The 14927-nt window shown below is 37.9% G+C and overlaps 1 protein-coding gene across 8 annotated transcripts in view; it reads left to right on the top strand.

The window, feature by feature from the left end:
- LOC108260062 (RIMS-binding protein 2) overlaps nt 1-11412 on the top strand; it is a 141093-nt gene extending 129681 nt beyond the window's left edge. For 6 of the 8 annotated variants that reach the window (XM_053676841.1, XM_053676842.1, XM_053676843.1 and 3 more), the window contains 5 exons: nt 1297-1350; nt 2257-2363; nt 5444-5515; nt 6859-6978; nt 7655-11412. In XM_053676841.1, the coding sequence (XP_053532816.1) occupies nt 1297-1350; nt 2257-2363; nt 5444-5515; nt 6859-6978; nt 7655-7936 (635 nt within the window). In that variant the 3' untranslated portion in view covers nt 7937-11412. The other 2 variants (XM_053676847.1, XM_053676846.1) reach the window with 2 other exon arrangements.
- Nucleotides 11413-14927: the final 3515 nt, after the last annotated feature.

Genomic DNA, 14927 nt, shown 5'->3' with positions numbered 1-14927 from the left:
ACGTTACAGCAGATAGAAATAGTTGTTTCCTCACCAGCTTCTCTTTTTTCCTCTCTCCTGAAGATAATTAGACAAAAAAGCAGATTGTCATGTAACTGAGAAACCAGACAGTCCTCGATCCTGAAGAATTCCCCATATTGCAAAACTTCAAGTTACAACTTTACCTTTGACTGTTAGAAAGTTCTGACACTGGAGACTCCTTCCAAATTCGAAATAAACATATCGTCCCAGAAAACAACAGTCAGAATCCTTTTTTTTTTTTTTTAATTAAAGTGGCGCATCCACAATAGATGTCCCTGTGCATTAGTTCTTACCCCAAAACAATCACATTAATATAAGCTAGGAGATTGCCTTGTAGCCAGAACTAATATCAGACCTGCCTGAGAATTAGTCAACACCTTGTGACCAATCAGGATCGAGAATTCAGCAGTTCTGCGGTATAATTCTGGATAGATTATAGGGCCAGTTTCTGTCAGGTCAGATGAAACCGATGAAGCATTATTAGCATCCTTGATCAAAATGGGCAAAATGATTGTAATAAATAATCTTTATACATGATTCAAACGTTGCATTCAAACAGCTGGAAAAAGAAACACAGCTGTACTTGTGTTTCCATAAACAAAATCATTCTCATAAGAACCTTTATTAAAATAATGATTATATGGGAATATGATTGAGAAAAATATTGCAAAGAAATGCAAACATTGTATTTATTTATTTATTATTATTATGATTATTTTTTAAATCATTATTATTATTTTTTTAAGTTGCTCTCAGTTTCAAGACAATTACGTCTGACCATTTCATATTTTCTTGGGCTATAAATATAAAGATTTTTCCTATAAACAGGAAAAATCTAATACTGTTGATCAGCTTGAAATCCATGATCCCGCCAAAATTACTGGCAATAATTGGCAAAAATTTTGAAACCGTGTTTGATCCGTTCAGGTTGTCTTGTTTTCATGAAGGGTGCCAATAATTCTGCATATTCCAAGCTAGGAAAAGGTTTTATACAGAACTGTTATCACATTTCATAACCACAATCGTTTACAAACTCTCTCATCTCTCCGTTCCAGTGCTGCATGTATCATTGTGTGTGTGTGTGTGTGTGTGTGGGTGTGTGGGTGTGTGCGTGCGTGTGCACTCCTGGTACTTTACTAATCATTTTTATCCATTTTATTTCCGTTTAAGGTGGATTTGTTCACCCTGTGTCCTAACCCACACTTTTCTTGAGTTAAGCTAATAAAGGCTCAAGCAGATGAACTCTAACGCTCCATATTTCTTCCTCTTCCTCAGTGGAATCTACAGGAGTTTTGGAGGACAGTTCTAACACTGAGTCCTCCAACCAAGGTGTGCAGTCTCCCTCTCAGTCTGTTTCCAAGTTTGTTTGTTTTTTGTCTTTTCTCAGCAGCAGAGAGAGATGGGAGCGAATATTAATCAGACTTTTTTAGCGTTTGTGACGCACTCTAACTGCATGATCTTCACTTGTGTCTTTATACTGTATGTGCATGTTGTTTATCTTTAGATTTTATTGTCTGGTCTTCTTTCTGCTTCAACGTTACTGACATAAGCGTTGCATGGTATGCAGATGCATTGAGTGAAGAGGAATTAGCATGCTATCATACCATATCATTTTAATCATCTTCCAGTCATGAATTTATCATTTTAAAACAACAGTTCTCAGTTCCAGTTCTGAGGAAAGTGTGCAATGTTGTTTTGCTACGTTTTTATCTTTTTGTGTTCACAAATGAGTGCTATTACGTCATAAAATATAAGAGCCAATAAAATCCCAGTATGCAAATTCAGCCCGTCAACACTGGTTCGACAAGAAGTCTGTATGGTGGGGGCGGTTCTGATTTGCATATTCATAGAATCTGGATTTGAGTGTAAACATTTAGGCATGATTCGATGTCTTGTGCTGTCTCCCATGATTTTTTAAAATTGAATAATATATTGTTGCTTTCTCCTTTACCACTATCAGCTTGTGAAAAAGTTGCCATGCGATCACTGGAGCTGGAACTGAGAACGTTTGTCTTCTGTTTTTATAACTTGAATGTTTTCCGGCACGTGTCTTTCTATCACAGTGGTCGTCACGTTCATGTAAAATTCTGTATACGGCATGTATTCATTTATACAATTTGTTTTCCATCCTGTAGGCTTGTTTTCCATCCGTGTGCTGCCAGTACCTGTTTATCATGTATGAAAAAGTATGGCATGTATTGATACCTGGCTACGTTACTGCTTTTTGATTAACAGATAATGCACGACACTCAGTCATTGCCATGGGAAACCCTGTGCCTCGCAGGATGGTGGCCATCTTTGATTACGACCCAAGAGAAAGCTCCCCTAATGCTGACATAGAGGTAACTTTACTGTGCAATCGAGTCCTTCTGTGGAAGTTCATATTTACGAGTTGGGAAGTCGTAATTACGACGTCAGGTGTGTTCAAGTCGCTTTGGTCTGAGATGCCGTTGTACCTTCTCTTAATTACCTACAAAAATTCTACAGCAAGGTTTTTTTAAACTCTACTTCTAGAAAATGGAGAACAAAGAATGCGAATGAGCTGTGTTTTGCTTTTTTAATGTTTTTAATCAATTTATGAAGCCACTGTACACTTTATCGTTACATATTATATCGTCATTGTAGAGTTGTGCTCAAAAATTTACATACCCCTTGCAGAATCTACAAAATGTTAAAAATTTAAAAATAATTATAATAATAAGAGGAATCATTAAAATTGCATTTAGTTTTTTTTATTTAGTCCAGCCCTGTATAAGATATTTCACATAACATATGTTTACATATAGTCCAAAAGACACAGTAATAACTGAATTTAAACAGATGTTTACATGTTATTATTTTCTTTTATGGGAAGTATGTAAATATCATATGTAGTTTCTGAAGCTCAGTACTAAATGAAAAAAATAAGATCTTTAAACAAAATAGCAACAAATTACACATCCTGTTCAAAAGTTTACACCCCCCTGGGTCTTAAAGTACCGTATTACCTTCTTGAGCATCAGTGAATGTTTGCACCTTTTGTAATAGTTGTGTACGAGTCCCTCAGTTGTCCTCAGTGTGAAAAGACATCATATAGTTGCTGGAAAGGGGTCAAATATGCAGAAGATGCTGGAAAAGGGAAGAATGTGCAGGACCTGGAGGATTTTTCTGAAGAATAGTGGGCAGTTTAACTGCTCAGTACAAACAAGGGACTCATGAACAACTCTCACATTGATCAACAACTCTCGTCGTTGATCATCTAGGTAACAACACACAGTGTTAAGAATCAAGCGTCTGTAAACTTTTGAACTGGTTCATTTGTGTAAATTCAGTTATTACAGTTATGTCATGTGGACTATATGTAAACATCTGTTACGTGAAATATCTTATTCATGGCAGAACTAAATAAAAAAACAAAATGCAATTTTAATGATTCCTCTTATTATTACTATTTTTTTTTTTATTATTAACATTTTGCAGATCCTGCGATGGGTATGTAAATTTATGAGCACAACTGTATAATGCTATCGTATTTTGTACAGCCAATTAGCTTGTTTTATTGTAAATAAAAAAGCCTGAGGATAACTTACCGCATATACCAAACATATACTAACTGAAATCAGCTTCTGAGACGAGTAAATATTCCATTTTAATAAACTGACCTTCAACTACAGACATTGCATCCATTGACACGCTCCCAACTCGGAAAACTCATAATTACGACTGTGTAGTGGCATTCGTGTGCATTCAACTCCTAAATATGATCGTTCCGACACGACTTGAACACACCATTACACCATATTCACACTCAATCTTTACTTGCATAGGATCTCATTTATCCATCTTTTAGTTAGTCGTGTGTAAATGTTTCTTAGGCTACAGTGAGCTAAAATTCCTGCCTAATTTATAAAAGTTTTGATAATGCTGTTTTTCGTCCTACACGTGCATATGTTGATAAATACCAATATCCCATAAAGTGCATAATGTGTTTGAACTACAGCTGTTTTTGCATTTAGTGATGCCCACAAAATTTCCATAAAAGACACGGCTCACAGAGTGCTGAAAGCACAAAACACCAAACAGGTGGGAAAATACAAGCAAAAAAAAAAAAGGAATTTCTCAGAGACAGAAAGGGAAGTTATTTTTAGTCACATCTACACCAAGCATGTCACACAGGGAAACTGCTGTGTTGAATTGTTTTAAGTGTTTTTGTGACCGAGAAGTCATTCACACCGACATGCTCTCACGCACCAATGCGCCCTCCGCAGTACCGTGTTGCAAAACAGGATAGCATGTGACATAAGGAAACCTGATGTATTGGAGAAGTAGCCTCATCATGGCACGCAGCACAGTAGGGAATACACACTGATCGGCCATAACATTAAAACCACCTACATAATATTGTGTAAGTCCTCATTGTGCTGCCGAAACATCTCTGACCCGTCGAGGCATGGACTCCACAAGACCTCCGAAGGTGTGCTGTGGTATCTGACACCAAGACGTTAGCAGCAGATCCTTTAAGTCCTGTAAGTTGCGAGATGGGACCTCTGTGGATCGGACTTGTTTGTCCAACACATCCCACAGATGCTCGATCGTCTAGCCGTCACAATTTGGCACTTGTAAAAGTCGTTCACATCCTTACACCTTCTTCCAACACATCAACATTTAGAACGGACTGTTCACTTGCTGCTTAATATATCCCACCCTTTGACAGGTGCCATTGTACCGATGTAATCAGTTTTATTAACGTCATCTGTCCACGGTTTTAATGTTATGGCTGATCGGTGTACAGCTCACTGTTGGATGAGACTTGCCAGATCGTTCACTTCTCTCTCTTTGGAACATACCCGTATCAAGAAATTCAAGCACAGACAGCATGATCTTATGCCATTCCTGTACATATCCACGTTTTGTCAGTCAAATTAGTGCTGGATCTAAAGTGTTGCACAGCGTTGCTCATACTTTACCCGAGGTTAACAGTGAATCCTGGGTATTCATAATCTGATGTTTCACACTACATTCCTGAACATTCCTGGGTTGACGTTCTTATTTGCATGTGATATGAGGCACACGCTGTTCAACTTCAGATTGGGTGTCTGTTGTGACGCACTCAGCCGTAACATCCGAACACTGCATCGTTTCACGCTGTACACATTTGCCGGTGCTAACCCTGCTACGGAGCAGGGTTTCATAACCCCAGGTAAAAAGCGGTGCTGACCCCACTTCTAAATTACAAGTGTAAAGCGTTCCTCTACCCGCAGTTAAAAGTGACGATAACCCAGGGTTACGCGCAGTGTGAAAAGCCCTGTTTAGAATGAACTAACAGGATTTTCATAAATACCAAATTACAAAAGAATTTGTTCGTGTCCAGTTAGATAAATGCGTCCCATTGCGCTGTTAGCACACAGGTTCACATACATGCTCCTTTTCTTGCCTTCTACAGGCTGAGCTGACTTTTAACGCTGGAGACATCATCTATGTGTTTGGAGACATGGATGACGATGGCTTCTTTTACGTGAGTAGTCAACTTTAGAGTGGAGGAAGCTAATATCTGTGATTCATGAAGCCTTTAGGACTGAGTGACAACTGTGATCTAAAAGGTTACATTGGTGTCCACTCTTTTTTTTCTTCTGTATTAAAGTAGAACTGAGCTCAAACCTGTACTTTTTTTAAGGGTGAGAATTCTTGGATTACTGATTCAGATGATATAGGTGGGTGTACGAGTCAGATTTGTTACCTTACCATCACATTTACCACAGAGAGTTCTGTATCAGTGTTAATACTGGTTTAGAGAGAGTTTCATATGAACTGGGTTAATGATGAGTTCCACGGCTATGTAATGATGATCATGTCTGATTTTAGAGGATGACGTGGTACCTGATAACGGTTAGCCACAAAAATTGTATGCTCAGCTGTCAAGCTAGCTAATGGCCATTGTTGGGTATTTATTTTACCAGGTTTGACTACTGATAAATAAACGGCTGAGAATATAACATTGCAAATCAAGGCTTAGATAGAAGATAGAAGTTGGGGGCAATAGTGACTTAACGGTTAAGGCTCTGGGTTACTGATCGGAAGGTCGGGGGTTCAAGCCCCAGCACTGCCAAGCTGTCAATTTTGGGCCCTTGAGCAAGGCCCTTAACCCTCTCTGCTCCAGGGGCGCTGTATCATGGCTGACCCTGCGCTCTGACCCCAACTTCCTGACATGCTGGGGCATGTGAAGAAAAGAATTTCACTGTACTGTAATGTATATGTGGCCAATAAAGACTCATTAAGTTGCAACTGTGAGCTAGTTTACTTAGCTAACTAACCAGCTGTTTAGGATGTCAAGGGAAAATGAGGATGCTTCTATTTTGCATAATCATGCATATACAAATTCAGATAGAATTTGTCACACACACACAACCATACACAGCAAGCCATATAGTGAAATGTTTTTTAGGACTGCATTTTTTATGGCATAAAATAGAATTTACATAGACTCGGAAAAGGGGATTTATTTTTAATTATTAAAATATAAAATGGTGTTCAGCAACAGTCTGACTATAATTGTTATAAAGTACAGATATGTCCAGCTGTTTTGTGCAATATAATGCTGTGCAAGAGTAAGCTGAGGTAGGTGTATTGAAATTGCCCACATTATATACTAAATAAATTCATAAATCATATTCATTTCATTCATATTCATAAAAACATATGGTCAGTTCTTGGGAAATTAAAAAACATTTATTTTGTTATTCTTATTTATATCTAGAATGTTCAGAGGTGCAGGTCCCTTTAAGACCTGTAAGGTTGACTTTCTGAACTTTCTGATGGGACTTTCTAAAGTTTTCTGATGTGTTATTCTTGCTACTTTAGGGGGATTTAAATGGACAGAAAGGGCTGGTACCTTCCAACTTCCTTCAGGCTTTTCCCGAGAACGGGGATGACTCAGCAGAACCCGAGCACACTCTAGCCAGCAGCCGGAGAGACTCACAGGTAGGAGTGTGTGTCTGTGTGTGTTTGTGTGTATGCGTGCCAAAACAGTTTGTTGCCATGATGTGCATGTGACTGCGCGCAAATCACACAGCATCACGTGATAACTAAGTTGTTTTTTTTCTACACACCCTCACAGCACAGGAAACTACACAACAGCATGCTGTTCTCCATTCTATACCATCTTAACAGTTATTCTTTTCTTGGTGTACACATCACATCTTGTCTGTTCTGCCTGTCCATATATGTGCATGTGCATGGCTTAGTTGGTTTTCTGTTTTGTGTGTGTTTATTCTTGCATGTTGGCGTGCAGAGGCCCAGGCGGGGTGTGCACTTTAAACAGTAAGCAGTAAGTCTCATACTGACCCCGTCTTTGGTTTCCCTTTTACCCACGATTCTCCCACATATTACGCTTGTGCTCCTTCCCCACTTAAAGCCCCAAGACCATGACCCCAGTAACTTCTTTAGCATGCATTCTTTCTCCTTGACCTCAATTCCATTTGAGTGGGAGTGACCTGAGCTACAAAATCACCTTCATCTTTGTGTACTGAAATGAGTGTTAAAAACATCTTTATTCCACAAGTCCAGCGGCTTTGTCTTCTAATCATTTCGCCATCGGAAATGTGTGAATGAATGAAAATCCCTCTTCTAATGACACATCCATCTTTTTGCCTAAAAGGTGAGTCACGCTGCGTCTGTAGACCAGACGGAGCCCCTAAAGTCAAGCCCTCCAGACGAGACCCAGACTGAACCCAATTCTCAACCTGAATCGCTCCTTCCAAACCAGCAGCCTGAGCACCACCCGGGTCCTTCTCCATTATCAGGCCATCCTCTTCCTGTCCTCCATCCCCCAGGGGACCATGCTGTCACCAACACCTCTCCACCTGGCAAAAAGAAAAAAGGTTTCTTCTCTAAAGGGAAGAAGCTCTTCAAGAAGCTGGGCTCCAGCAAGAAGGAATAAAAGCTAAAGACTGTTACATTGACTAATTCGCTGATTGCACTTTCTCCATGTTGATGTTAATTCGTCTGCATGTATTTGTGATTTCATGGGTAGATTTAGGGTAGGACACAGATGTCACACTCTGTGACCGATTGGTGCTTGGTTTTTTTTTTTTTTTTTTTTTTTTTTTTTTTTAATTCTCTGGTTTGTTTTGTCTCCTTTTGCCACCATGATAAAGGTGTGTTCTTCTTCCTTAGCTTCACAGTACAACTTCTGACTTGTAAAACAACAAAACCAAAAAAAATCACATCTTTATCAAACTAGTAAATACACAGAATATTCTGAAAGCTATGACTCACCAGTGGGTGATGTCAAATTCTAAACAAACACCGAACCAACAATGCTGGCTTTGTTTTAAAGTTAAAATAGTTGTAATATAACGTCAGGATTTAACTTTACAGCCTTGATTTACTAAGATGCACTGATTTAGATGTGTAGCAAATTAATATGTACAAGTAGTCAGCGATTTACACAGTATAATTGTGTGAATTACATCAAAGTACAGAGAGGAAACAGTATACCTTTTGTGTGCGCTAAATGCGTGCACTAAATGTTTCTAGTATGTGCAGAGAGTTCAAGTTTAATGTCAGCTAACACAAACCAGTGAGATTTAAAAAAAAAAAAAAAAAAAAAAAAAAAAAAAAAATGCTCAAAACAGGCTTCCACAAATTTAACACATGCCCTTCATGTGTATTAATTTGCGCAAACAAACCGTGTCCCTGAACTGACTTTCAGGTTTAGTAAATCGCATTGCAGGTACAAAATGAACGGATTTGCATTGACTTCTCAGTGTATTTTGCGCCTCTAGATAACAATGCCTGAATTTGCATAATCATTAAACCAAAAACATGGAACGAACGAGACGTGCTACTTTTCTCGTGTCTAAGCAGCAACCCTTCATAATGAGACAGGTTTATACTCGTTGTCTATCACACAGTCCCATATCATTTTCTGATATTGACCACATGATAAATCGTTATCGGAAAGACGTAAAAAGCTCGCGCGTGTCATCTTCCGAGTCTGAAGAGATAAGCAGCTCAGAATAGAAGTCTAGAATAGAGCGGTCATCTCGTAATTACTGTGACGCCAATGAATGCACTGTAAGACTACAGGTAGTGACTTAAAACGAACCTTTTTTGCTCCCCGAGTTGAATCGTCATGTTGTCATGGTGAAAACATCAGATCAGTTTAGATTAGATCAGGTGGATGTGGGTTTTTTTGTTTTGTTTGTGCTTTCAGCCTTTAAGGTTGTCTCATTGGTGTTCGTGTATTATATGGCAATAAGGTTAAATCCTGTTGTATGCAGGTGTGCATTATGTAATATTTCTGTCATAATTTCTCTCAAAAGATTCACATCACAGTGGGGAAAGAGTAGAATTTGTTCAGCTGATGTGTGTACTAAACAAGTACGTTCCTTCAGTGTATAAGGACAAACTTCTGGAGGTTTCCTCTGGTCTGTCTTTGCCTCCCTCATGGGACTCAAGTAGCACCAAAAGGCTTGTGTGTGTGTGCGTAAAAGAGGGAAATTCATCATTCGTGCATGTGTGGGGTGAAAATTAGTATGAAAACACATTCACGGTATACAGAGTGACTCCTGTCCGATATGCTGTAGTTATTTAGCTCTGCTTTGAGGACTAACTATGTGTAAAGCATAAGTATGATGTTCATCTGTCATGAAGGGTTTTCATTGTACGATTTTTGGCCAGTTTTTGCTGTCGCAGGCTATAATATCACACACATACAAGAATTCTTCAGTCATGACTTAAAAATGGTGGACTTCGAATGGATAATGGGATCAATTCAGTACCACTGCAACCAAAGACAGCAACTGTCAGAATTTTTTTTTTTAATTAAAATCTCAACGTGTGACCTGTTCTGTAATGTTCACCTAAACAACACAGGACAGACAGCTACGAATACAGTAGCGGCAAAATATGACGAAATATAAACAAAAATCCTGACTTGCTCACATTAATTAATCTAAAGTTACACGTCTAGGCCCTCGTACAGTGAGTTGCGGCTCTAACAGACAGGCAAAAATCCTTATGACGTCAAGTTCACGTTGAAGAATGTATTCATTTACTCATAACATCACTACTGTTATAACGAGGGCTTGTTCCTGTTTATACAATGATTTTCTGTACGAGCCCAGGTTGTGCTGATTAATAACCTAAACAGGACACAGTAGTTCTCAGTAATCAGAGGATCTTCATGATATAATCTGACACAGAGAGCATGCTATTACACAGTCTGTTATAGATTTCAGCCCAGATTTCTGTTGGATCAGCTCACACAGCATGGCATACAGTGTAATATTAAAAAGATGCTGAAATCTCACAGTGTAAAACTGGCTTAACTGGTATCAGGTGAACACGGTGGCTGTTCCAAACCAGAACATCACACACTCTTGCCAAACCTTTTGGTCCTCTTTGTGTTACTATGGCAGTAGGGAGATGATGAGAGAGCGGGGTCCAAGCACCAGATACTCTATAGACCAGAAGTCCAGGTCTAGGATTCTGCTCAAGTTCACTTTGGTTCTGTGCTGAACCAGTAGATATATTTTAATTAAATGCTGACTGTGTTAATCTTAAAATATTTAAAAACAGCAGCCCTGATGGAGGCACTGTACTGTACAGTCAAACTATTTCTCTCTCTGTAGCCTGTAGGTAACTCTAGGCAAGCAATGATCCCTAAGCTGTACTATAATCCTAAAACTTGCTTTTCAACCAGCTACTGTAGTTCGCAGGCTTGCACCACATTGATCCCAGTGCTTTCGCTAGCGCTAAGCTACTCTCTGCTAATCTTCACCCACAGCTAGACCACAGTAACTTACTAGCCTTACGAGACCTTGTTTAGTCTTACTACGATGTTTACTTTTACTGTACTTCTACTGACTGCATGCATGAAGGTGTCGCACCCAGACACGGCCTTATTTATCGATATTTAAGTATTTATAATATTACCTTGCATTTCTTTACTTCTACAATGTATTTGTAGGATGTTTTTTTTAAAAACTGGCTACAGTGGAGGCCAAGCTGGAAGATATCAGCTGATACTTCGGTGTGTGTACAGTGATGATGTACAGTGTTCAGGTCAACGGTTTGCACTTTGTGATTTTGACGTACGGTATTTTCAAACAGTACGAGAAGCTTTATTCTCGCGTCAGTCTCTCAGAATTTCTGCAAGTGTCACACGGAGAACAGGAACCTGTTTTGTAAATCTGAGGTTTTGTAATCAATTTTTGAAACTTGTAAATAGTTCTTTTTTCACAATTTTCTTTTTCTTTTCTTTTTTCTCTTTATTTTGCATGTTGAAGCAGGTCTTGGCGTGATGACTAGTAAGATCACTATTGCGCATTGAAGGAGGAAATTGTCATTTAGGCTGACCTTTTTACAGAAATAAAATCTATTTTTACAGAAAAATCTTATGTTTTGTGGTGATTTTGTGTGTGGAAAAATATGGAAAGGTTTTTAGTTCAATGATACTTTCTGTAAAAACATAGTGTATGCATGTAGACAAAGCTAAAAATGCAACAGACAACAAAGAGTGTTTTTTTTTTTTTTCAGTTTTATTAATGAAAAGGAAAAGTGAAATCAGATACAACAATGTTGCACACTTAAACATTATGTCCAGAACAAATCAGACAAGTTAGCAACAACTAGCTTGGCTTTGTTTCTTCATATGCAGCAGCTCATGTGGCTTAAATTTTACACAGTGAGCTATGCACAGTCTTATGAAACAAAGCCAGTTCCTCTTTTTCTCTGTCCACCATGTTGAGTCGTTAAAGTGTGAGAACGTTCTCCCAGTAGCCAACAGTACACTCATCCATAAAGTAGGAAACACTACACTGTGGCGAGGGGTTTAGTAGTGCTTTCTACTTTATGGATGACTGCACTGTACTTCCCAAGCGCAGCCGTCTCCAGGTCCTCCGTTCATCAGTTGCACCTGTAGAGTTAGTGGTTAAGGCTCCCCTCCCCCTTAACATACACAGGCACATACACACGAACAGTCTTCCAGCTCTTTTACAGCTGTCTGCGTAAACCACACCCAAACTGTTACTCTTGAATTAATGTGACGTCTTGACGTCATATATAAAAAATATTTGCAAACAGTTTTGACTTTTTGGTCATATCTCAGTACTTGTATGTTTATTCACAGAATTTTCAGACCTCTATTTAAGACAGCAACAAACAAAAAATAATTAGTCAAAACTTAATTGTTTGCAAAATTCCACATAAAGTTCTTTTCAACCTACGAACAGATTCGCTAACTGAAACCAACAACATCTTGTTAAACGTTGAAAACTTTATTTTTAGTTAACTGTTCTCTAAATTAAAGACTGGTTACAATTTTTGAAGTGTAACCTGTTACTTCTTTCTTTTACTCCACGCTATGCTAACTCGAGCATGGCCGCCATCTTTATCGGAGTGAGTAAGCTGTTTCTAGCAAACCAACATAACATATTGAAAGTTAAATATATTTTTTTTACAGGATACGTTGAGATCTTACAACATAGATGTAAGTATACAACTTTTTTTTTTTTTTTACATTATGGAGAGACATATTGTGATGGTACATAAATAAAAATGTTATAATTTTCTGCATTATGAGTTAACAGGAAGTGGCTGGCGTTTTGCGTTACATAAGGTTTTCCAGCCATACTACATAAATATCACAGAGAATATTACATATAATACTATTAAATATTACACAGAATACATGAATAAAATAATTTCTATAAATTAAAGAATTCGATTTTAAGGTTTTATAGTAATTCAATATGCATTAATTGTGTATGTCAAATGCATGCATACGTATTTTTGCATAAAACAATGCATCGAAGTCTAATATTTATATAAATATTATAAAAATTAAGATAATATTACCATTAAAGTCAACATTATATGCATTTTTTAAAATTCAGATCACATATTTTAGCACCAAATTATGTCAATTTGTTCCAAGTAAGTCAATTAAGTCATTTTCTCATACAATACCTATACCAAAGCCAATACCCAATGGAGCGTCTTTATTTTTTCTTTTCAGCGTCTTCTTGTCCCTCGGTCTTACTAGAGTCTTCGTTGTCTTCGGCCCGAGTTGGAATGGACGTAGGAGAGGAGTAGCGCTCCTTTTTAAGCTTCTTGGCCACGTGGTGTCTTAACCACACAGGAAGAGGTTTAACAGTCACAGCCTTGCTGTCGTTCTTTTCTCATTTCTTCTTTCACTTTTTCTCGTCATCGCCTGTGCAAAAATGCTTAATATCGATACTTACTCAAGCCTATGGAAATCTAATACGGTGCTTTATGGTGCTTTCTAATGTGGTAACCATTGTATTTAAAAAAAATGCTGGGTGAACTTTAGATAAAAGCGACGCACCTCCATCTCACGGATGTTACCTATCTAAGGTTCTTTATCTTTCTTGAACTTGGTTTTGCATCATTTTAATCATTATCCCACCTCCATTTAATGCTAACCTAAATTTATTTATTTGAACACACCCATGTTAGGACAAACATCTTAAAAACCTAATTCATAATTATTCTTAGTATTATGTAGTATTATGTTATGATGTAGAGGTTGTGGTCAGACATAATGAAACATAACTTTTAAGTCATTTTTAACCCACAATTGACGTACTATTTAATGCTTCTGTTGCTTCATTACTAGCTTTTCATTTTCCAGCTATCTCGCATCTTTGAACACAATTCTTTTGTTCTCTGTTCTCTTTACACGCTGTTTCACTTTGCCCTGGCCATTGCTTAACCCTTGCAACAGTGAGGAAATGTTGAAGTAAGCCTCTAAAATGGTCAGTGGGAAGTGATAAGTCAGCCAGTGCAGATGTATTTGTGGGAAGTATGTGGGAATTTGGACAATGCTGGTTGCACCATGGTTGTGTGTCCACCTGCAGAAATAAGTAAAGATCAGCAGCATCTGAATGCACACTTGTAGGAATTTTTTTTAAATGTATATTTAAAGCTACGAAACCAAATATCTCTACTAAGATAAATATTTCCCTGATGTTTTTGCCGAGAAGACATGAAGGACAGCTCGATTCATTTTCAGCGACTCAACTTTATATATTTATTGTTTTGTGTGGAAATTCAATGGAAATTGAAACCTGTCTAATTGTGGATCTCAAGAGTCTTTGGTTTCTTGAGCTAGCTTTTAAAGAATCAGGGCATTTTAATCTTTCATCATCTGTATACACAGTGCACGGAAAAAGTCTTCACATCCCTGTTAAAATTGCAGGTTTTTGTGCTATAAAAGATTAAACCAAGATCAATCATGTCAGATCTTTTTCTAGGAACTAAATAAATTCACGTGAAAACCAACTTTGTGATCAAGAAAAAACTTACATTAATCTGGTTGCATAAATGTGCACCCCCTTTTCTAATGGAGCATGTGACTGTGCTCAAAATGAACCAATCACATTCAATCTCATGTTCAAAATTCATGATCATATACTATATCAATGAAGTGATTCTGATTAACCCCAGATAAAGATCAGCGCTTTCTGTAGAATTTTCTTGACATTGTCTTGGTTTCATCTGACTGCTGAAGCCATGGAGCTTGCAATGCATGTATGGGATCTCATTGTGGAAAGGTATTGATCAAGAGAGGGTTACAAATGAATGTCCAAAATATGAGATGTACCATGGAACACTGTGAAGGCCATCATCATCAACAAGAAAATGCAGCACCACAGGAGAAGAGACATTATCAAGAACAGGATGTCCCTCATTAATTGATGAAAATACAAAAAGAAAGCTTATCAGGGAGGCTGCCAAGAACCCTACACCAACATTATACTGGTCACACCCCGCAATTGTTTAAAAGTCTCTTATTTCATGTTTCTGGACTATGGGGTGAATAGATGGAAGCCTTCTCACTAAAAAAATATTCTTTCTAAATCATTCCAATCCATGTGGCAAAATTTATTACGGTCTGATGA

This window comes from Ictalurus punctatus, chromosome 28, assembly GCF_001660625.3.
Source record: "Ictalurus punctatus breed USDA103 chromosome 28, Coco_2.0, whole genome shotgun sequence".
Classification (NCBI taxonomy): Eukaryota; Metazoa; Chordata; class Actinopteri; order Siluriformes; family Ictaluridae; genus Ictalurus; species Ictalurus punctatus.
This window is presented reverse-complemented; position numbering and strand designations above follow the sequence as displayed.